We start from the raw sequence: 24925 nt of genomic DNA, 5'->3' as shown, positions 1-24925 counted from the left end.
GGGATCATGAATGGGTAAAAAAGGATCATCCATCAACGGCTCGGTCTTTGAAAGCAGGCATGGGTCGTGGCTCACCACTTTGTGCTAACTTTTTAAGAGAATTGTCAAACGGTTCAAAAAGCATCCTTCTCAAGGCAAGACTGCAAAGAATTTGGGTCTTTCTGTAAGGGTCCAGCCTATGCTGCCAGCTGCCAGCAGAGGGCGACGGCAACAAGGCACCACAAGTTTGGGGAACTCCAATTCCCAGAAACCCTTGGGCTGATTAGGCCCAACCTGGCACACCTGTAGACTCCTCTACTTAAGGCCGTGGCAAAAAGCAGCACTTTGTCACACCTTTGTAGAGGGGTGACCGGTACGGTACTTGGCCCAGGTGGGTATTGAAAAGAAAAGAAAAGAAAAGAAAAGAAAAGAAAAGAAAAGAGGGCTGTTAAAAAAACAAAAAAACAAAAGAGAGACATTGCCCCATACTACTTAAAAGCTCAAAAGGAAAACTTAAACAAGAAACGTCTCCAAGCCATGCGAAAGTGTTTGCCCCACGAAGAGCAAACAGGTGAAACATAAAACTGATCTTTTGTTTTCTGATTATCTTTTATTCCACTTTTTCTATATCGGCCTTGTTAGAGCACGCTGCTTTTCAGCCTCCCCTTTGTTTGCCATTTCCCCCCGTTTTTTAATTCCCATTCATTGTGGTGTTATTCCCGTTTTTGCATGTTCTTCATGGTGGCAAAGTGGTGACTCCTCGAACCGCCAATCAGTACATTAGCAGTTTGAACCTGGCTCTGGGCCATCTCAACCCCAACGTGCACAAGCACTCCATAACCTCATTACATTAATTTAAGACCCTTTCTCACGAGTTTCCTCTCTGCACTTGGGTCCGCCTCCCTGCCATCCCGTAACACTTTCACCATCTACCATACATAATATTGTGGAAAGATTCAGGGAATGCAGAGGAATCTCAGTCCATGTAGGGCAAGACCAGACACCACTGTTGAATGTGTGAACTCCGAGCCCTTAGATGGCACTGCATGAGAAACCATCATGCTACTGTGCTTCTGTGGGCTCTGGAGTACTTTGGAAAACCATTGTCACTTAACACAGTCGCCGCTGCGTCAAGAAATTCAACCTGAAACTCCGTTACACAAATAGAAAGCCATACATCAACTCGCAGAAACGCCGCCGAGTTCTGTGGGCCCGAGCTCGTCTCAGATGCTATGAAGAACAGTGGAAATGTGTGCTGTGTTCAGATGAGTCTAAGTCTCAGCTTGTTTTTAGGAAAAATAGACGTTGAGTTCTCAAAAGGGCCATCCAGACTTTTATCAGTGAAAGGTGCAAAAGCCAACATCCTTTATGATATGGGGATGCATCAGTGTGCACAGAATTAGTGACTTGCATATTTGTGATAGTACCACCGATAGAGAGGTACGCATTGGGATTTTCGAGACCCATATGCTGCCATCAAAACCACATGTTTTCTGATCACATGACTCTTCTCACACAATGGCTGCAGGTTTCTAGAACTCCCGCTTAACTTCATCTTAATAAGGAAAGTTCGGCTTCTTCTACAACTCCAGTGGGCAAGCGTTTAAAATCCTCTGGACAAAGCAACAACATAGCCAATGCAATCCCCTTTAATGAAACAACAAGAGACTATTGTTAAAAATGAGGTTTGGGTGGCAATTGCAGATATTTCCCAAACTCTACATTCACTTCAGTCTTAGTTTAAGGTACAGATGACAATCGTGTGAAGCCTCATTGAGAAAGTAGACCACATCCAATCTGAAACAAGACGATTAAAACAATATACTTAAAGACACAACGACATTGGAATAGTTGGTCTACAACCAAAAGAAGGTAATGACCCAGTTGGATTTCTGCAAAAAATGCTGCCTATATCAATCCCGTCTCAAACAAGATGCTATGGAGATTAAACGAGCAGATTGGATTTATAATCAGCAGCAACGCTCGAGTCTCGACATTGCCTGCTGATTTTTGAGGTGCTGGTGTACAAAGATCGACAAGCCATATTAAATGGGGCCAGAGAGGTAAGCAAGAGGGGACCCATCAAGGGCTTCAGGAAAAAAAAACCTTTCTTTCACCGACCACAGCACCTGTACCTCGAAGAGAACTTTGTGCTAAGGTCATCTCCTTGTTCCTCATCTCCCTTGCTACACTACACGTTACTCACAAAGGTGAGTCAAGTCAAGTCAAAGTTTGTTTATATAGCGTTTTTTACAACAGGTGTTGTCACAAAGCATCCCCATGAGCGTTGCCAATGGTGACAGTGGCAAGGAAAAACTCCGTAAGAGCAAAAGGAAGAAACCTTGAGAGGAACCGAGACTCAAAAGGGGAACCCATCCTCCTCTGGTTGACACCAGATAGCAAACAGCATTAGTGTAAAATATTAGAATACAAAATGGGGGAAAAACAGGCGGAGCAATGATTAATTACAGTTTAAATTTATGCAGCAGCAGCAGGAGGGTCAGTTCATGAGGGTCTAGCAGCTCTGGTGGCTCCCATGTGTCAACTCAGACAAATGTCCCTCAAGGGCTCAAATAAAGAGAGAGAGAGAGAGAGAGAGAGAGATTAACAGGACAGGTACATTTATGGAGAGATATTAGACAGTAATAGTGCGAACAACTGATATTAGCAGGCTGTTATTTTGTGAGCGGAGCGTCCGTGTGGGTTCATATGACAATCAATTCACTAAGATACTGCAGGGCCAGGCCATTTAACGATTTATACGTTAAGAGAAGGATCTTATACTCTACACCAAATTTAACAGATAGCCAGTGTAATGATAACAGGATTGGGGATATCTGGTCAAAAGTTGGTGAGAAGTTGAATTTCATATCGGCTGAAGAAGCGGAAAACTTCCGACCACGACTCAGCCACAAGTCAAAAGCACAACACCAGCTGAACCTCACTGATGAAAATGAATAGGAGAGAGATTCGAAGGACTTTACGCTGAGGACTAGAGGGATCAACTGACTGGTTACTGGTAGGATTGACCGGAAAGGTGGTAAGGTAAGTAGCGTTGCAACACTCTCTCATCCATGCTTTAGGAAAACTAACGCTCCTGTGCACCCAAATGGCAGTGCATGAACGTAAGTCCACTGTTAATTATGTGTTAGAATTACATTATTTGTAATAATAATTACACACTGTTATTTTTTTGCTTGTTTTTTTTTAAATTGAACTTATTTTCACGTAAAAAATCAGTCATTTGACCATGAGTTGTTCAACCTTACAACTGTATACTAACAACAGCAACTCATTGTAGCCTAAAACTCCTAAAACCTCTAAACTACCATGTTTAATGAAGCCAGCTGCTTTGTATGGGGTATTTTAGGAAGATTGCCAGTCTTATGAGATTAATTTAGTGTGCAGCGTTAGCTTGCATGTAGCAATAGTCATATTTCGGCTCCTTAATCAGATGAATTTTTTTTTTTGTGGAATACATTCCACCATCTGAACGTAACTGCTTTCACATTGAATACGTAAAATTCATAGGTTTGCTTTAAAACACTATTTCTAACGGGATGCGTGGAGCAAACACATCTTTGCTGTGCGGAGCTCAGCGCAGGGCAGGGGTGGCGCCACACCTCAAAGTGGTGGGGCAAAACATATCGTTTCAAAAAATCATAATGGCTGGCTAAGTGAAGAAATGCAATTAGGCCACTGACTAAAATTTGCCTTTCATGTCATGCTAATGACATCTTTTATAAACTTTTTCAGAGGTGGGTAGTAACTAGTTACATTTACACAAGTACAAGTAAAATATTGATGGATGTTTGGTATTTTCAAAGCATAATTTTACATTTAGCCATTCAGTTTCTAATTTCATTTTTTTGTGTTTAATATCATTCTGATTTGATCTGATTTGATATTTGTACTGCTGGTTTGGTTACATCTCTGACCCAAAAAGAGAAGAACAGAGCCAGTCCTCAGTTCCTATGCTAATAAATGCTGGATGTACTAAATAGTTTCACTGCAGTACTCAGTACTTAAGTAGATTTTTCAACCTGCTTCTTTTGTATTTGGCAAGTTGTTGTTTTGGGGAAGATACTTTTACTTGTGTAATTATTTTATGCAAGTATCAGTACTTTCACTTGAGTACTGGTTTAGGCTCCTCTACCCACCTGCAAGGTCATGAACCTGATCATGAACAGTGTCTGTGTTTGTTTTGATGCTGCTTCAGTAGCTGCAGCCTCAGATAGCAGCATTTGTTAGCTAACATCTCTGAGGAACATCAGATTTTCATACATCACAAAAAAATTAACCTAGTATCTCGTTCATTTGGTTCAGATGGACTAAATTACATAGGTATTTGGTTTTGATCAGAGGTTTTGCAGAGATGCAAGTGCTCTGTTACTCTCACATTCACCACCATGAAAACAGAAAACCAGAAAATAGAGACGCTGATCTTCTGAGCGTATATCAATTTAAATTTAACTGATCAGGTCGCTGATCCTTGGCCAAAAATATGCTCCAGAGGTCCATGTGCAAAAATTTAATGCATATCATTATTTAATTTCTTGTCTCTTATTTACATCAGCTCACAGTGCAGGAATGATATGAGCGTTTATAAAGAGTGAAATGCTAAAGCAGCAGATAATACAGTGAAAATGTGCTCTAAAAAAAGTGCTGAAATCCCTTATGGTTCATTTGTTTAGTGCTGCCTGAATTCAGGTGGAGTCGCATGTCCAATCCAAACTAAAAGTCGTTGACTCAATGTAGGGGCTAGACATGCCTCAGTTTGACAGTTCAGCCTGGTGGGCTTATACAATTCAGTCCTACCTGATTACTTTTAGTGAGATGAACTGATACAAAGGAAAATTCATACAAAGCACAGAAGAAGGCTATAACACATGCAAAGCCTCAAACAACTAAAATCTAATACAGTCTGAACTAAACGTAGAATAAAAAAAGGAAAAAGAAAGTTAGAAGTAAACCTACCAGCCGTTCACAGGTGTGGAAAAGGGGGAAATGTGTGTATCCAGTATACAGGCTGCTAAAGGTTTAACAGGTCACATTCCGGCTGGTGACACAGCCAAACCCTCTAAGGCACAGAGGAGGACGTCTAAAGGGTTTTTGCTCTCATGTCATATTTAAACATTCAGCATTGTTTCTGAAGAAGGAAACCAGTATGGAAATAAAATGCCTTATTTGAATGCTGTCTGTGTTCCAGGAGACCATCTCCAGTCACCAGGAGAGCAGACAATATTCAAATATAGCCATTTTATTTCCGTTTAGCAGAGATGTGAACAAGTCACTAAGTTGCAAGTGACAAGTAAGTCTCAAGTTTTCACACCCGAGTCCTGAGTCAAGATAGTCAAGTAATTTTTTTTATTTTTATTTTATCTTTACCCTTCCAACTAAAATGCACAATGCATGGTACCCAGATAACCATGACAGGCATACGGTATACACAAAAAGTAGTGCAACTACACATGAAAAGAATTTTAAAGTATTACTGCTAAAAAACTTCATATTTGAACACATTTGGGAACACTGGGTGAACAGGATTAAACTAAAAAAAAGAAAACGAAGCTGAAGTTGATTTTTCGCCAGCTTCTTATTCAAATTTTCCCTTGAAGTTGAATTTTTTTATTCTCCAACTTCAAAACAGGAATTTTCCGTTCCACCTTAAATGGTGCAGCAGTGAGACACCGGAACGTAACTGCTGCACCATTTAAGGTGGAACGGAAAATTCCTGTTTGAAGTTGGAGAATAAAAAATTCAACTTCAGCCTCGTGGTGAATGTTGTGCTCGTTTTAGCTGCAGAAGCTGATAAAATCAGTCAAACAGAGAGAGTTGTGTTTCTTTTGTTTTGCTAATGTGAAGAAAATTATCAGTTCACCTGGTGAGTTTCTCCACTAAGAGTTGAAGAGCTGAGTGAGGGCACATTTTATGCTGTTGATGTTTCTCAACTCGAGCTCTGTGCTCTCCATGTTTCTTTCATTTTCAGTCTCGAATCTTTTCGAGTCTTAAGCCTCAAGTCTGGAGTCAAAGTCAGAGTCATTGGTGTTGAAGTTGAGTCCCAAGTCTTTCTTGATTTTCTCGAGCCGAGTCTATAGTCATCAAATTCGTGACTCGAGTCTGACTCGAGTCCAAGTCGTACGTAAATCCACACCTCTGCCATTTAGTCTCTAAAACCGCCACTGAACCTATATGCATCTTTCTGAGGTATTTATGTGGAATGAATAGTGGTTAATCTGGAGTAAGTTTTATTTGGAAAACATTTATAACCATTTCATGTAGTAACTTTCTGTGAGGGAGCTTTTAGAGGTGGACGTCTGGTTCCTATCACCACCACTGTGAACAATTCTGACTTGGTAAGTTTCTTTAGAATAGAGCTTTTCACACCAAACCACTCTGAATGACTTTTGTTCACATCTTGTTACATATTGTAAGAATGGTGGAATTCGAAGTGAAAATCAAAGTGAGCTTTATTGTCATTCCTTCTTATCACAGATGTGTTGAGAGAGAAACGAAATATAGTTTCTCTGGGACTCTGTGCTACTTTAAACACAGAACAGCAGCAGACAGACAATAAATACAATACATACAAACTATAAAAACACTATACAGTAAAATCTTCTCCAAATATACAATAACTATACAACCATTGAGCCCAGAACAATAGACAAACCAGACCATCTGTTGGTCCACAGGAGCAACGGCAGTTGTGTGTCAATAACATAAGAGCAAAATGAACAGAGCATAAGGTTTTACCATTTTAATATAAAATAAAAATACAGAAAATGGGAAAAGCAGGTGAAGCAATGGTTGTAATTAGATAGTTTGAGTTTGAGTCTGTGCAGTAGCAGCAGCAGCGTCAGGAGGGTCAGTTCATACAGGTGAGGTTTACACAGCGTTGTGGAGCAGGAAGATCCAAGGTGGTCAAACTGGTTTAGAAGGCTGGTGAGCATTTGGCACTCGATCAGGGCAGATGAAGCAACAGCATCAGACCCACAGGATGGGCAGCTGTTCAACTCAGCAGAGAAACCTGAGTGAGTGTGTGAGAGCAGCAGGACGACGGCACCAACACTCCCAGTTTACCATAATACTCTTTGACCATGAACCCCCAGATCTGCACCTTTTATCTAACAGGAAAAACTAATTACCAAAGGCTCGACTAAACAAGTGGGTTTTTAGCCTAGACTTAAAACTGAGGCTGTGTCTGAGTTTTGAACACTGACTGGAAGACTATTCCAAAGCTGGGGGGCTTTGTATGAGAAGATATATTAAATTTATATGACGAATATCTACATGGATTAAGGAATGTATATATCTATATTTCGTTTCTATATATATATATATATATATATATATATATATATATATATAGTGTGTGTGTGTGTGTGTGTGTGTGTCAGTCAATGTCTTTATTTCTTTTTTCTGGTATTTATTTTGCATATTCCTCATGGATGCAGATGGATTTTCAGGTTTTTACCACTTCCAGCATGGAATTGTTACTTGGCCACTGAAATTACTCTTCGCAGACTGTTTGCTTCACTCATTTTTACCTTTAATATTTTTTCACACTTTCTCATTCCTTGTAGTGTTCACTTTCTTCTGTAGAAGATAATAAATATGCAAACTTACCAATGTCCTGCATCACAGGAGTCTTTTTGATTGGGCTTTGGAGTGGGGCTAAGTTTACATTTGTTTTAAAATTCATTAAAATATTTAGTATGAAGTATCCCAATGCAGTTCCACTTGAGAAGAAGATGCCAGAGAGCAAATGATTCATTGCTATTGCACAGGAAACTAAAACCTAAAAAAAAGTAAAAATAAAAACTCTTAAGATTTGACACCAAACACTGAAATGCACTCTGCTTCACATACAACCTCAGAGTTTAATCTCAATATCTCAGTTATTTCAAAGAGAAATTAAAACAGTGTCAAATGCTTATGAGTATATCCAGTTATCATATACTTCAAAAACCTGGGCCAAAGCAGAGTTTCGGTTAGTAGAACGCTTCTATGTTAATTAGCTTTCATTCTCACATTACTTTTACTTTCTATATAATATTATACACAACTTCAGTTTTAGTAGTCATCAGTACAATATCTGGACCAGGAGCTAGTGGATATGGGACGTACTGGCCTTTTTTTAACGGCCCTCATCGTACCATCGTTTCAGTTTTAATGCTCATCACCACAAAAACAAGTCTTTCACCATTTTATACTAATCCACTGAATAGTACAGTACTGTGCAAAAGATATATAGATATAACTTACTGAGCTACAAAGCATCGACCATCACTGTAAATAAATAACTACTACATGAAGTTAAGACCCCTGAATAGACTATTAAATGAAATTAGCTTAATATAAAACCAGACGAAAAACAATCACATCAACAGGTTCTCTGTGCCTCATTAACCACACAACCATATCTACACAAACATCTCACAAACAATACACATCACACAGACATGAGTGTGGATCTCTGCGTTCCCTCCGTTATATAATCCTATCCCACTTTCTGAGTCAATATTCCTGAAATAGTGTAATTCTGGACAGTATCTTTCTTAAACTGCCGCTCTGTAACGGTACTGAATGCAGTCCAGCAGCGATGCTGACCGCCCTAAAATGGCGGCGCTGTTGACGTGCCTGGCTGGACCCAACACGGCATCTAGGTATGTATATCTATGTTTGCACCAGTGCTCCAGCTTCCTCACTTCCTCTCTGTAGGCTGCCTCATTGTTGTTGGAGAAGAGCCAACAACTGAAGTGTCATCAGTAAACTTGGTGTGATTGCTTTGGCAGTGCTGTTTTGAGTGAGCAGGATGTACAGCGGAGGACTCAGTACACGGCCCTGGGGGGGCTCTAGTGTTCAGAGTGATGGAGTGGGATAATCTGTTCTGGATCCTGACTGCCTGAGGTCTGTTCCTCAAAAAGTCTAGGATCCAGATGCATAGAGATGAGCTTAATCTGAGTGAGTGGAGTTTGCTGGACTAGCTTCTTGGGCGTCGCATGCTGAGCTGAAGGCGACAAAAAGTCTATCATAAGTGTCTTTTGTTGTGCAAGTGTGATAAGACCAGGTGTATAACAGTGGATATGACATCCTCCGTGGAGCCGTTTTGCCTGTAGGCAAATTGGTGGGAGCTCATTGTTGATGGAATGGATTGTAACCAGACCATCAACAAACCAGCACAACCGGGCGGTAGTGATTAAGGCTGGTTGTAGAGGATGCTTTTGGCACTGGGTTGATGGTGGCTGATCTGAAGCATGTTTGGACAGCAGCCTGCTCTAGGGAGATGTTACAGATGTCTGTGAAAACAATAGGTAGCTGGTGGGCGCATTAAAGATTTCTCTTTAACCTTCAAACTGTACAATATTTGTGGACAGCAATATCCAAGAGTTCATTGTAATTGTCTTCTTGAATAAAATGAATTCGGCTCTACAAAGAATAATCAACTGTGGTCATCAACAGATAAACTGTCATCCATCAGTTTGCCCTCATAATTACCTTTGAACATGGGCGGGGAGAGAGAAGTTTTACCATAATCAAATAAAATTGATCTGATTTAGTCTTTATCAGAACATTTTATTTTAAGTGCAACAAATCTAGATGTATAGATGTATTTTGTGGGGAGTTGTGCTCTGATTAAACAAATAAATGTAAGCATAGCCTAGTAGTACTTACTACAGTGACAGTGCACATTACTTAGTAACCACTAGATGGCACTAGATTGTTAGCTGCCCCAGGTATCCTGACACCAGGGGCCCTTTCAATCTCAAAGTGCTGTGCAATGTTTTGCTATGGTTTTTGGGTTGAACAGCAAATGTCAAAATGGTGTGAAAAGGTGCACAACAGTCTTTGAGATGTTTCCCCTTGTCTGATGGGTGTGTCACAAGTGTTACCCAATCAACAGCAATGTGTATATAAACATTGCTGTATTAAAAAAGCAGTGCACACAATGCATTCTAATAAAGTCTTTAACAAATGCACCCGCAGCAGCTTGGTGTGCGCGATGTTGGAAGAGTTAAAAGACGTTAGATGTGTTTTGAAGTATTAAACACGTGTTTAAACTTATTTAATCAGGCTCTGAAAATTCGCCAAGAAGGACGCCAAAAATGGCCTCCTCGGCTGTGTGAGTGTTCAATGCACCACCATTTTCACTTAAGTAAAGGTTTGTTACATTTTGTTGGGGCTGAGTGCAGCCCAGGGTACGTAGGACAAAAGCATGTTAGTGCTAGCCCTCCAGCAACCTGCACAGATTACACTGCAGTATCAACATGAGTAACCACTAGATCAGACCAATGTGGGTGATTTTCAACCAACTGAAATCGCCCAAAAGGGGCTTTACTGTATGGAACATGAGTTAATGTTGATTGGACTATGACTTTCATAGGCAGGACAAACAGTCTAGAACATCAGATAGTGCAACACTCTGGTAGAATGTGATAGAACAATTTTCTCCTTTTCCCTTCTTTGGTGGTGCGTCGTCTGATCACCATCACTGCTGGAGACATTGTGAAGTAATGTTTTTCAGTAGTTTTCAGACATATAACATATTGCAGTGTGTTCAATAAATGTTTACATGTTAGTTTTAGGTTATTTATTCTTCAGCATTTATTCAGAGTTATTCTGCTGAGGACTTTTATTGTGAAAGTAGGGCCAGTTCTGCCCAGAGGGATATGTGTGTAGGAGCACTTAGAGCTGTTAGTAAAGAGAAAGCTGAATCTCTTTTAATAGCACTGAACGCCTCAATAGGCCTCTCTAAATACACTCTGAGAGGTGGAGAGCTACATGTAGGGCATTGTGAGGCAAAATAGTCCCCCAAGAAAACATATTTTTTCATATTTACCACTATTTTACCATCATTAACTTTACATATAAAACCCAGAAGACTCGTGTAGGTTCGCTGGTGGTTTTGGATAGTAAATAAAATGGCTATGTTTGTGATGTAGACATGGTGACCCCTGGTTCCTATCACCACCACTGTAAAGACATCTGACTCTGTAAGTGTCTCTACACTTAACCACTTTCCATCAAACCAATCTGAATGTCTTTGTTTATGTCTCAACAGTTGACTTGTGCAGAAATTTTGAAACCTTTGTGGAATTTGACTTTAATAAGTGCAAGTTTAGTGTTCATTGAAGTGCTACTTTAAGGATGACTGCTGTGCTTCTTGACTGTACGTAAAGAAGTCAGTGCAGGCTTTAAAAAAGGTTTAAGAAACTGAGCAGTCGGTTAGTTAAGGCGTTTAAAGTATTAATCCTCACCTCACAGCGTTAAGATGGTCAGTAGAGGGAAACAATCGGTTATTCTGGACCTCCATCCATGGACGTGTTGAACACAGGAGGGCACTCACGCCCAAACGAGTCCCGAGGACGAAAGACAAGCGTAGAAGCGAGCGTTTCTTATTCCACCCGTATTCTCGCAACTCCCGCCCCGGCTCACTATGATTGGCTAGTTGTGTGCCTCCTTCTGCGCCGTGATTGGTTGGCTTCTCAACATTTAAGCCGCTCCATCGAATCAGACGGTTGCGAAGGTGCCCGCGTTGCCACAGCAACCGCAGAACACGACGGTGCTTCACTCGTTTTAAATCCTCACTCTCCAATTGGCTGTGTGCCTGGGTGTAGCCAATCACAGCGCAGGAGGCTGGACTCTACTAGCCAATCCTAGCGCAAGGTGGGCGTGAGTTGACGGAATGTGGGTGGGGAGGGAAATGACTGGTAAGCGGTGAGCAAGGACACGAATTAACGTTATATACAAAGCCCTAGTCTGCGATATATCGCGTTTACAACCAGCCACATTATATTTTTTATCGGTAACGCGGGTTTTAAAGAGCAGTGCTTGAATATTACAGTGTTTAAAAAGCTGCTGAGGGCTCATAAAGGGATCTGTAAGTTGTTGCTAAGCTAACTTGTTCTGTTGCTACTAGCTGGCTAGCTAGATATAACAGAGTTTGCCTTGTTTATGTTGTGCATCTGCAAGCAGAGCTGGGAAATATGTTAAACAACAGGGCATAATTAGTCCTTTTTAACTGGATTTAGGGCTGAAAAGTGTATAAAATGTTGAATGCAAGTAATTGAATTCAAAGCTTTTTTGAAAATATGACCTTACTTTGTCTGTTCACACATAACATGTCACAAAAGATAAATATTGTGACACATCATGTATGAAAAGACGCCCTGAAGTGTTGTTATATTGACGTATCGCCCACCTCTATCTGCAAATGTGCTTTAAGTTGTCAGAACTTCTCAGCTTTTGCTTGCCTTTTTAATATGTTGACGTCTTAACAGGTCATTACTAGACTTATACAGCCGCAGGTAACACAGAGGGATATTTCTTCCAGTGCTATGGCCAGTTCAGGCCATATATCGAGGGTCCGGTCACTCTATAAGAGAATTCTGATGTTGCATCGCTTTATGCCCATTGACCTGAGAGCCCTTGGTGATCAGTACGTGAAGGATGAGTTTCGCAGACACAAATCTGCGTCTCCAGAAGAAGTGAAACACTTCATGAAGGAATGGGAGGTAAGGCTATGAGATTATAATTGTCTCCACCCAAAAACTGAACACAAAACGGGTCTAATTTCAGCCGAAATGCACACGTTGACCCTTTTCCATGCAGAAGTGATCATTTAAGTGACACAATTCATTATTCTAGCTTTCAAGCAGTGTCCGGCCACATGATGGCACCATACACCACAAGATGATGACCTTTTCAACAGAAGCACTAATGTGCTTACTACATTCTTTGGTCGTATGAGCATATATGAGTGGTGGTTATTACTTGCATGAATAAGGAGGTATGAGGCTGAAGTTAGCTCTTTATCTGCCAGTTTCTTTCTTTTCTGAATTATCCCATTTCACCTTAAAAGGTGCAGAGGTTACATTATGGGGCCTACAGGCACCACAGTGTAACTGCTGCGCAGTTTAAGGAAGCCAGTCTTCAGCCTCAAAAGTGGTACCACTGAAGCATAGAGAAAGCCCGGACATCACTATATGTGACATGACCAGCGATTAAATTCAAAGCACATATGGATTTATACATGTTTATGACCAAATCCAACTGGAACAGTTTTTCCTCATTGCATTGCCATAGTTTTTGTAAAATCTGACACTGGATAAAAGTAGTCTTATATGTTGGACTTTCTAAATGACAAATCAGGCAGAAAATACGACCCAGCCATGCGAGGACTAGGGTTAGATATTGTATTAGATCCATCACAATTCAGGTATGTGTGTAACAAGATTAGGCAGGCCTAGTTTTGCTGGACTGCTTTGGCATTCGTCATGCTAGTGTCTATAGTACATGATTATATACATGTACTGGGTGTTAACCGCCTTAAATGGCTGGGGCCCGTCAGTGAGCCCAAACTCAGCCAGTTAGTACTGTAGTTACTGAATAATAAGCCTTACACTCCTAAAAAAAGATGGTGCTTCAAGGGTTCTTTAGTCAAGGAAATGGTTCTATATAGAACCATGAACACTCAACAAACCGTTTGCATGAATAAAGCGTTCTTTGTATCATGAAAGGGTTCTTCAGATTGATGGAAAATACGCATGAATGTGCTATAGATGTTTCTATATAAGCACCTCAAAGGGTTCTTCTATTGTTACAGTGTCAAGCTTGTAGTGATAGAAGAGCCCTTTTCGGTGCTACGTCGGACACTTTTCACCATTTCAGAGAACGCTTTAATCATGCAGAGTGTTCATTGTTCTATATAGAACCATTTTCTTTACTAAAGAAAGAGTGTAGTATGTAATAAGCCTGAGATTTTAAGGGGTTAAAGTACTTTTTTTAGTCCACTTGCCTACAGTGTTTCAGGAAAGCACACATTTTACCAGCCAGATTATTTTAAACACCTTTTTGTCAATACACAAGTTAGTAGGAATACTACTACCAGTAGTAGTATTATTACTGGTACTACTACTCTGTAGCATTTTCAGTATTTTTTAATGTACAGGTAAATAAAGTTGTCAGTATGATTATGTGGGACTCATATAATAGCAGTGGCAATCCTGCCTGACTGAGCCACCATACTGTTATTATCCTGTGCTGGCAGTTGTTATCCTGTGCCTTCAAATGAGCAGTGCAGGGTCTGTGATAATTGTTAGAATAATAGTGAATGGTAGTGAATGGTAACTTGGCAAACTCTTTAAAAAGCTAATTCTAAAAATAGTGATTGACCCACAACATCATATTCCAGTTTCCAGTGCTTGATGACTTTCTCCTCACCCGAAACAGTGCTATTATTATTATTATTATTATTATTATTATTATCCATGATGTGGTCTTTGTTTTTTGTTGTAATGAAAACGAGTCAATTAATGTGTTTTGTTTTCTTCCACTATATATATGATAGCCTTACATTAGCCACGTTTACATGCAGCCTAATAATCCATTAATAATCCAACTAAAAGATCAATCGGACTAGAATACATCGATGTAAACACCTCAGTCAGAATAGACTAGTCTGATTGAGGCCATTTGGAGTCCAGTTTTTATCTGGTTAAACGAGGTGGGTAATCCTGTAAATATTCGTTAAATAGAAGAATAATATTTGTGTAAACGCCTGTATCTTATTACATTCCTTGTCGGAAAGTTTAAGTCTGTTCTGATCATGTGCGTCACGTCATAGTGAAAGTTTATAACGTTTAACATGGTGGAGCAGAAACTGGTCTGCAGAGGAGACGAAGTTTATGCTCCGGTCTTTAAAAGACGGCGGTGGGACAGACGTCCAGCTTATGTGTCTCAGAACACGACGTCTTCCTCTCGGCCTTCTTTAATAAGGACATGTGAAGGACATTTTCCTGAGTCTGACATCATTTTAAAGCAGTCAAAAACACAAGCACTGCTCACTGCTGCTCATCTCACTCTGACTGGACTCACGTGATGCTGGTTGTCATGGTAACATCTACACTAAGTGGTTCTCTATGCATGCACGTAGTCTTGGATGGGATTGCTTGTAGTGAGCATGTAAACACATATGGATCAGATTGTTGAGTAGAGTGAGAAAAAACACCTCAGTCTTCATCTGTAATTGGAATGTATTCAATCGGATTGGCAAAACTCTTTGCCTGTAAACCCAGCCAGTGGTTGCCTTGGTAGGGTATAAGGGTGATGTTTAATAGTGTATAGTGTCGCCCTTTGTTCTCAGGCGGCGCTTGTGCATGCATCTTTCAACCAAGGGAGTCGGCCAATCAGTCAGTGACTGAATGAGAGACATCAGCTATTGTGGGCTGGCTTGCTGAGTGGTCCAGTAAAACCCAATGACCTTGGCATTGCAGTGTCAGGGGCAGGAGATAAATTGCCCACCTGTTCTTAATTACTCTAATTATGGTGTTTTGATTAAAAGAAAAGTCATGGACTTTTTGGCCATTATGGTTTCTGTCACTATAAATGGGGAAGAGACAGCATGGGAGGAACTTTTCAGTTTTCCACTCAATTTCATCCATTAGTTTCACAGTTAGGCACATAAATAGCCACTTGTGACAATCTGCGAGACAGTCATTGTTCAGGGCTAGACAGCACAGGCATTGTTCAAGGATGGCACAGCAGTTTCATTCTCACTCTAGTTCGATGTTCAGAGAGATGCTGTAGGCACAGTACATAAGAATTTAGCTATTTGTAATAATATCTTAAAACAAATTGACATGCAGCCCAGAGCTGTGAACCTCTGTAGGTGGTCACTGGGAGGGAATCAATGCCGAGAGTAATTCTAGTGAGGGCCTGGCGCAGTGGCCACTCAGGACCCCTCCTATTCGTTCATTAAGAAGTGGGTGAATCACCACTCCATCTCAGCTTCCAAAGCACTCCAAAAAAAAAGAAAAGAGAAAAGAGTACGGAAGGGCGGTGGAGCCAGGAACAGACGCAGAGCGACTCTTGAAATGTGATTAGGAGCACTGAGTGTTCACTCTAATCCAGTTACTGCAGAGGGCCCACGGGACTTCTCCTCGCCTAATAAATCGGCCACATTGCAACAGACAAGCTTTCCCTTGGGAGAGAAAAGGAACGAGAGAGTGAGGCATGGCAGGAAAGAGAGAGAGGGTGAGAGAGAGAGAGAGATGTTGGTCAGAATAAAGAAGTGAGAAAGAAGAGAGAGGTAAGGAGAAAGGCAGGATTGGCTGGTTGGCCACTAATGTAGAAGTTTGGGTGGGGTCATGTGAAATGGAGCAGGGTGACTGACTACATTATGGCTTCAGACAATCGAAAGGAACATTAGCTGATTGGTAGCTCTAAATGGACTCTGGGCGACTGCAGCAAAGATCTGGAGCTCAAATGGTTCTTCAGAAAATCCTGGTGGAGGACCAACCTTATTCCACATACACCGATCAGGCATAACATTATGACCACCTCCTTGTTTCTGCGCTCATTATCCATTTTATCAGCTCCACTTACTATATAGGTGCACTTTGTAGTTCTACAGTTACAGACTGTAGTCCATCTGTTTCTCTGATACTTTGTTAGCCCCCTTTTACCCTGTTCTTCAGTGGACCCTGGACCCTCACAGAGCAGGTACTATTTGGGTGGTGGATCATTCTCAGCACTGCAGTAACACTGATGTGGTGGTGGTGGTGGTGGTGGTGGTGTTAGTGTGTGTTGTGCTGGTATAAGTGGATCAGACACAGCGGTGCTGCTGGAGTTTTTAAACACCTCAGTGTCACTGCTGGACTGAGAATAGTCCACTAACCAAAAATATCCAGCCAACAGCATCCTGTGGGCAGCGTCCTGTGACCACTGATGAAGGACTAGAGGATGACCAACACAAACTGTGCAGCAGCAGATGAGCTATCGTCTCTGACTTTACATCTATAAGGTGGACTGACAAGGTAGGAGTGTCTAATAGAGTGGACAGTGAGTGGACACAGTGTTTAAAAACTCCAGCAGCACTGCTGTGTCTGATCCACTCGTACCAGCACAACATACACTAAAACACCACCACCTCGTCATATATGTGTTTGTGTGTGTGAGATATATATATATATATATATATATATATATATATATATATATATATATATATATATATACACACACACACACACACACACATTTTATTGTACAATTACTGTTTATTTGCTGAATTTAACAGGTTGAAAAAGACAAATCATAAAGTGTCCCGTGCAAAGGTTATGGAACATTTTCTATTTTCCAATTTGTTAAATTCAGTAAATAAATAGAAATTGTGCACTAAAATTTGCATCTGTTCTACAGATATATGATGTGATATGATGTGATTTTACAGGCAAAAACAAATTTACTGCCAAGGTAAATAGTTTTAAACCATGTGCTAAAGGGCCTAAGACTTTTGCACAGCACTGAGTATTTCGAATAACTGTCCAGCGTGTCCAGCGTGTCCAGCGTGCACAGCTGAGGAAGGCTTTGTCTAAACCTGCATCTCAGGAAGCTCTGTGTGTGTGTGTGTGTGTGTGTGTGTGTGTGTGTGTGTGTGTGTGTGTGTGTGTGTGTGTAGAGGTAGTTTAAATTGCGTACACTTTTTCTTTCTTGTCTTTCGTTAATTGAGCGAAGAAGCTGCTTCTGAAGTTCTAGGAGGAAAACTAGTAAACAGAAAAAAACTTAACATTGGTATCACGTAGACTTTCTGAGAATTGAAAATGACGAACTGTCCTGAGAATAATTATCTCCAACGCTACGTTGAATGTTACCGAAACAGCGCAGTCTCTTCAGTAGATGGTCCTTTGGTGTAGTTGTTTGTGCTCAGTGGAGGGTGTGGACTTAAAAGAGCTGTTTAAGTACTTTGCCCTTGGGAAAGCCAGTGTACTCCAGACAAGAACAAAATGGGCTGTTTGATTACATCACTACAGATGCTGATCCTTTATATTCAGTTCATGAACTCCACCAAAGAGCCCGCCTTTGAACAATCCCTTCGATTCTTAAAATATAGCTGCTTGGCAAATGTTCAGCATAATTACATTATGTAGGGGAGGAAGCCTCTCAGACAAATGGCTTGTTGCTTCTAAGATTGAATTGCATCCAAATTCGAAAATGTTCAATGAATGACTGGACAGACGATTTCAAGGTTTCCTTTCTGTATGCATTTTTATGAATGAGCTCATCGTACCTTACCTATAAATTCTGTGTGGTTTTGATTTATCAGTAGTAATGACGGACTGTCTGGTAAAGTTTTGAGGAAGAAGCCCAGGCTGGCATATTGAGTGTAGGATGAGGATGAGGATGCAGCATGACTCAGGCATTTCACTACAGTGTCGTTGGAGAAATCATTGCACCTGCTTAGGAAATCTTAAAACTTAGGATGTCCCGATTCAATCCAAATACCTCAGTGTTGACTATCAGACTATTCTGATCTTTGTGTTTTCATAGATAATACAGCCATGTAATTTGGATGAGATGTGCTAGTCTGCTAATGTAGTCTGTGTTTTTTAGTTTCATTTTTACAAAATGTCTACCTCAAATAAACCAATTCAGTGATGTGTTTAAGCATTTACAGTAAGGCTGAGCAGCATGACAATATCGTTATTGTGATAAATTATGTCACAGTACAATATAGTATGGTTTTCTGAACATACTGTGTGTATCGTCAGTACTTGTAGACACTGACCAACTGCCTGTTTCATTATAAAGAGAGCAAAATTAGTCCTGTTTAATTGAATTTAGTGCCAAATATTTAATAAAAATCATCGTATTCAAAGTTTTTGATAGTATTTTTTTTAAAAGTAGCACTACTAGTTCTTTTTTCTCTATTCCAACTGATCAGATGTCTAAAAAATTATTGTTGATATTGTAAAAATATGTAAAGTATCCCAGTATTATATTTTTGCCATATTACCCACCTCTAATTCAAAGAGATTTTGCTTCTTTTTTCCAGACTGATCCTGACAAACGTTCCTGCTCTCCACACACTGCAAAAAATAGTATCTTGTCAAGTGAAATGATCTTAATTCTAGTCAATATATCCAATATTTCTTATTTTGAGATGGTTGTGCACGTATTTTAAGATTATCTAGCTTATTTCTAGACATCTTTTACCTGTTTTAAGGAATTTGGCATTTCTTGTAGATTTGGCATTTTCTTGTGGAGTCCCTCAGGGTTCCGTCTTAGGGCCTTTGCTTTTCTCTTTGTACATGCTACCTCTAGGTGACGTGATTAGGAAGCATAATATAAATTTTCATAGCTATGCTGACGACACCCAGTTAGACATTTTCATTCCTTCTGATGATCAAGACTCTGTAGACAGACTAACCAGCTGTGTGTCAGATATTTCTCAGTGGATGTCGCAAAATTTTCTACAGTTAAATCATGAAAAAACTGAAATATTGATCGTTGGTAAAGAAACTCAGAGAAAAATGATTGGTTCTTTAGATTCATATACCAAACCTGAAGTAGGAAACCTGGGTGTGATCTTGGATACTGAGCTGTGTTTTATCTGCATGTAAACAGTCACTAAAGTAGGTTTCTGAGGAATATCACTAAAGTACAGCCTTTTCTGTCTCAGAGCGATGCAGAGAAACTTGTTCATGCATTTATTCCAGCAGAGTTGATCACTGTAATGATCTTCTGGACGTCCTAAGAAAACAATACATCCCTTACAACTCGTATGAAATGCATCAGCATCCTAACAAAAACTAAACAGAGATCAGATCACTCCCACTTTAAAAGAGCTGCACTGGCTGCCTGTATCATTCAGGATAGATTTTAAAGTCCTGCTACTAGTTTTTAAAGCTCTAAATGACCTTAAAGCACCACTTACATCACTGAGTGTCTGTCTGTTTGTGATCTTAGATCTGCAGATAGTGACCTTCTCCAAACACCTTCAGTTAATCTGCTTCTAAACTGTGGAGCTCAGTTCACCTTTTATTAGACAGTCAAGCTCAGTGCTCACTTTTAAGAAGCATCTAAAAACATCTCTCTTTAACTCAGTGTTTAATTAAAACTGTATGTCTTGTGGTTTTTATCTTCCAATTTTCTTCTGATTCTAAGTTAATTCTTATAATTTCTTGTATAACTATGTTTTATCAACTGCCTGCAAAGCACTTTGAGCTGCCATGAATAGTGCTATATAAATAAAAATGATGATGATGATGATTATTATTATTATTATTATTCTCACGATACTGGCAGATAATTTAGCTCGTTTAAAGCACATTTCTTAAAATAAGCAAAATTATCTGCCAATATAGTGAGATTATTGTACTTAATAAAACTACTTAAAACAAGTAAAAAATGTTTGGAAATAAGTTAAATAATCTTACGATAAGCTTCCAATAATCTCAACGGGAGAAATATTAGATTTATTGACTAGATTTAAGATTATTTTTCTTGACAAGATATTATTTTTGCAGTGCAGAAATGGTATCATCTGTATTTAAGGAAATTAATGTTAAATAGATGTAAGATGTAGAATTTAAATCTTTTTGTTATTTCATTTAAGGTCAGAGACCCCTGATAGAAGGTTAAACCTCTGAGAAAATCAGTCCAGCTTTCAGCTCTCGAAACGTCCTATGATTTGTAGTGCAGGAAATGCACTAGACTGAAGCATTTATTGGTTGATTATGAAATCCATGAATGGAAGGGCATTTTTAAAGTGTATTTTAGTGTGAAAATGCACTAGAAACAGGCATTTTATACAATGGTGTTTTAGGGCCACTGTTAATAAAAATAAAAATAGTAGACTTCGAGAATAAAGTCGTAAAATTTAGAGAAAAAAGTTGTACTATTTGGAGGATAAAGGAGGCTAACTATAGGGGGGCTGCCGTAACGCGTTGGGGTCTGGGTTGCTGTACTGGCGCCGGAGCTCCACTCACTCCTGTCTCTCTGTGGATCATTTTGATCATCATTCTCACTGTCTGTGAAACTTCATGCCCTCTTTGAATGGGGGGAGATGTAGCCCCCGATAGCCGTGTAGACAACCCTGCCTGAGATTCTCCTTCAACAACACAGACAGACAGTTTCCTCCGAGTCCGTCTGGCTCTTTGTTCTAGATAAACACAGTTTCCTGCTCAGCCGTTTCAGCCGGTTCTTATACTAATAACAGGCTGGTGCTGATGTGCAGGAGAGACAGGGAGACTGAGTGTTTCTTTATGGGTGAAATCAATATGAAAGTAGAACTCCACCAACTCAACACCCCTCATTTAACACGAGGAGGTGCTGCCGTTTCTTTGAAACGCTTTGGCCACAATATTTCGACCTTTCGTGGTATTAATGCCACTTTAATGTCGTAATTCTACGAGTTTTTTCCTCAAAATATCATGACTTGTTTTATCGAAATAGTACGACTTTTTTTCTTGAAATAGTACGACTTTATTCTCGAAATATTACAACTTCTTCCTCTAAGTCTGCTATTTTTATTTTTATTAACAGTGGCCCTAAAACGCTGTCGTAATTTTAGTGTTTTTGCAAAAAAAGAAAACCCAACCTTGGTTTCTCCCCGTAAAACCTGGCCATTTCCACCTCTGACTATACTGGATACCTAATCCATTAAAATATGCCTGAATTGGACATCCCTTCTTAAAATACACTGCAGCCATTAATCAAAAGACTGGTTTTGTCATTTTAGCATTTTGTTGAGATGCTCTTGTACTAACTGGGCCACTCTGAATGTGTGGTGCAGTCTCTAATGCGTGCTGCGCATGTCTGTGCTCTGTAAAGGAGTGCGCAGCTGTGGGGGCTGGCGGGCAGTAATTGCTGTATTAAAGGAGCGGTCTCAGCACATGACATGAGAGGAGTGGGTCACATTTGGGTTCTGACCTCCATTATACCTTAATGAACCCCACAGCCCTACACCATCTCTACACGACCTTCAGGACCCGCACTGTGGCACGGCAGTTCATGGCAGGCGGTGAAATCTTTTATCATTAAATAAATAAATAAATGAATGTCGCAGGAATCTTTTATGGTAAATCAATACAGGCTCCGTAAAACGAATTCTCCTGCGTGTCCGTGACGTGTTTAGTGCAAGTGCGTGTCCAGCAGTGGTACTCGAGTAGCAGCCGTAAGTGATGACCGTCCACCATACCACCTTCTTATTCATCCTAAAAGCAACTCTACTGCACCATTAAACCTGAGTGCTGTATAAACTGCCTCATATTTTGTAGTGAGGTCTGATCTCGGAGAGGCCAGTTTGACTATCTTATTGTTATTGTGATAACTTATGTTGCTTTTCTGTATATAGGTGTATGGTCACTACGTCTACAACACTGATCAACTGCATAGATCATAAAAGCAGACTTAGAACCACTACAGAGAACCTCTACACAACAACAACAACAGCCGGTGTACAATAACTGCATAAACTGCAGAGTAACAAGTGGCTGATTGGATTCCAGCCCATTATGCCTTTATCTTATTATATACATAAATACCCTTCATTTATTTCATCTCCAGTCAAAATGGCCATTAAGTAAAGTTAATTCATTTTAAGTATCGAGACAAAAAGCAAAAAAAACACACATCTGACCAGAAAATGACAAAGAAGCCTCAACAGCTACACTCTCAGAAATAAAGAAACGAAACTGTCACTGGGTCAGTTCCCCTCTTGTCACTGGGGTGGAACCCTCAAGGGTACATCTCAGTACCTTTAGTCAGGGAACATAACTGAACCATAATCCACTGAAATGATATGTTCTAAGCTGTACTGACTCCACACACCCCGTCTCGTCTCCAGGCTTTTATTTTACTGTTCTGTTTTAAAACATTCGGTTATGAAAAGGTACAAATACGAACTTTTCACCTGGAAAAACTTATTTAAGGTTCACAATCAGACCTTAAAACCACTGTTGGACCTTTTGAGGGAACATTTACACTGTTCGTACCTTGATGAACGAAAACTGTATCTGCGCAGAACCTTTATTTCTAACAGTGTAATACAATCAATCCAGTTTTTCAATATTTTTTGTAGCGTTCAGTATTTAAGGTTTTAACTTTTTAATTCTTTTCAGGAGACTCACTTTCAGTTTCTCAAAGAAATCTGCACGGATATTTTTCCACACTTCCAAAGTTCAGTCTTAGAAGATTGTTTATTTCCTGCTTCTCACGATCCAAATAATCCCAAACACATTCGGTGATATTTTAGCCTGGACTCTGAGGTGGTCAGTACATTGTTCTGAGAACACCAGCAGCTTCTTTGTGTGATTTGAAAATTTGCAGTCTCCAGTTTTGGAAACTTTCTGTGATTTTCCCCCAAGCCAATGGTGTCCAGGCTTCCATTCCTCACTCCTATAACTAAGAATAACTCAGTCATATTGCATTGTTTTCCATGTAATTACTGAATAATAAGCCTTAGAAAGTATTAAATCTGGCGGTGTAAGGGGTCATGCATCTCACTGCGGTTTTGCAAGTGCATTTTGTTTGTTCCTTGCAACTCGCAAACCTTCAAACAAGACTAAATACCATGATGTGTATTATGTATCATGGAAATGTGTCGTATTGTGATGTTTTTACCATGTCGTCCATCCTGATCTGATCTGATCTGCTGTCCTTCTGTTCCTGCAGGACTACAAGGACACTCTCCAGGCTCAGGTGCTGGAGGCAGCAGGAAATAAGAAGCTTTTGTTTGGATCTGATCTGTCTGAAAAGAAGCTCCAAGACTTTCAGGATGAACAGATCGGACAGCTGTATGAACTGATGCTGGAGTCCACCAAACCCAACAGGCAGTTCCACCTCCAGGAAGACCACCCGCCAAAATGAGAGACTGCTACACTGAAAAGAAGTATATTACATCAACACAGTTTTGTCTTTCGGTTTATTTTCTTTTGGCAATAATTGTGTTGATGTAAGATATTTTCTTCATGTGGAAATGATTCAATGCTGCACTATTTTTCAGTGTAAAGAGGCAGGAAAGCAGGAGGAAAGGAGTGCAGAGGCTGGGCTTCATCTCCTTGAGTGAAGTTGGCCCACTGGGACACATTGGGACTTAAGTACTGTACTCTTCCCCACACCAGCTGCTATTAAGGAGGTGTAATTATATTAGTGTTCTGACATGTGCTGTTGTGACAAGTTCAAGTCTCTGTGGATTTTCTTTTTTTCCTGCTAATCAGTTGCTGTCCTTAATGTTTTGTTTGTGTCCTTAACCATTATGTCTTTGGGTTATTGAAAGTGCCATAAAATTATTATGATTAGTAATAGTATTATCATCGTTATTAAGTAGGTCGCTAGATGTACTTTGTTGATCCCCCAGGAGGAATTTGGATGCAACAGTATCTGAACAAGACCAGGAAAGCTTAATTTTGCCAGACCACTGTCAGCTGCGTGGCATTTGTCTTACAAGTGTCTATGGTACAGAAAAAAAATCGCAATATTCTTAGGCTGCACTTGCCTGCAAAAGAAGTATAAAAATAAGAATTTTAAATAAATTCAAATAAAAAAATTGTAAGTTAAACAGTAAATTATAAGGCCTGAAAGTAGTGATGCATGAATCCACTGTAACCAAGACAGCGCCAGAGTCGACGATAAAGGGGTACAGCAGAGATTAAACCATCCTAAACCTAGTTTACCAAATTTTCTGAGAAGTTACGGTGCTTAAGAAAATTTCAGAGTTATTACTGAGTTCATAATTCTAGAAGTCATTATTATTTCGCTCCGGAGCTTTTGAATGTTTTCTTCACTTCTTTTTTTTTCCACAAGGTTAAAGTTGGCATCTTATTTGAATTTTGTGTTCCACCTTACATGTTGCAGCTGCAGGCAGGTGGCAGAATGTAACTGCAGCGCCATTTTATGTGGATCGTAAAAATTGGAAGAAGCTGACGAATAGGAAGCTAATTTCATTCTCTTTTCCACAGTGTTCTATGAAAACTATTGTTAATTTTTAGTTTTCGTTCCTTGAACCATTTCTGATCCTTGTCTGTTGCCCCAGTCAGAAAGACAGTGACAGGTGCAGTTTGGGTGCAGATTGGTGCAGTAAAGCATATTGAAAACGTTTTTGTGACTGGAGTTGACAGAGTCAGAGTCGACTCCAAGCATTTCATATCTTTTGAATCAT

The 24925-nt window shown here is 39.9% G+C and overlaps 1 protein-coding gene across 7 annotated transcripts; it reads left to right on the top strand.

Annotated features, from left to right (window-relative positions):
• Positions 1 to 11653: 11653 nt before the first annotated feature.
• On the top strand, positions 11654 to 24065 carry sdhaf3 (succinate dehydrogenase complex assembly factor 3). 7 transcript variants are annotated; one of them, XM_036565937.1, is made up of 4 exons: positions 11679 to 11700; positions 12317 to 12497; positions 23440 to 23656; positions 23771 to 24065. In XM_036565937.1, the coding sequence occupies exons 1-3, from the start codon at positions 11687 to 11689 to the stop codon at positions 23632 to 23634; spliced, it is 390 nt and encodes a 129-aa protein (XP_036421830.1). In that variant the 5' UTR covers positions 11679 to 11686; the 3' UTR covers positions 23635 to 23656; positions 23771 to 24065. The 7 variants fall into 7 exon arrangements, with proteins under 7 accessions (XP_036421831.1, XP_036421833.1, XP_036421835.1 ...); XM_036565938.1 differs by lacking the exon at positions 23771 to 24065 and having other exon boundaries at positions 11654 to 11693; positions 12264 to 12497; positions 23440 to 23634; XM_036565940.1 differs by lacking the exon at positions 23771 to 24065 and having other exon boundaries at positions 11663 to 11700; positions 12264 to 12497; positions 23440 to 23634.
• Positions 24066 to 24925: the final 860 nt, after the last annotated feature.

This window comes from Colossoma macropomum, unplaced genomic scaffold (genome assembly GCF_904425465.1).
Source record: "Colossoma macropomum unplaced genomic scaffold, Colossoma_macropomum, whole genome shotgun sequence".
NCBI lineage: Eukaryota > Metazoa > Chordata > Actinopteri > Characiformes > Serrasalmidae > Colossoma > Colossoma macropomum.
Note: the sequence above shows the minus strand (reverse complement) of the source record. Positions and strands in the feature narration are given on the sequence as shown.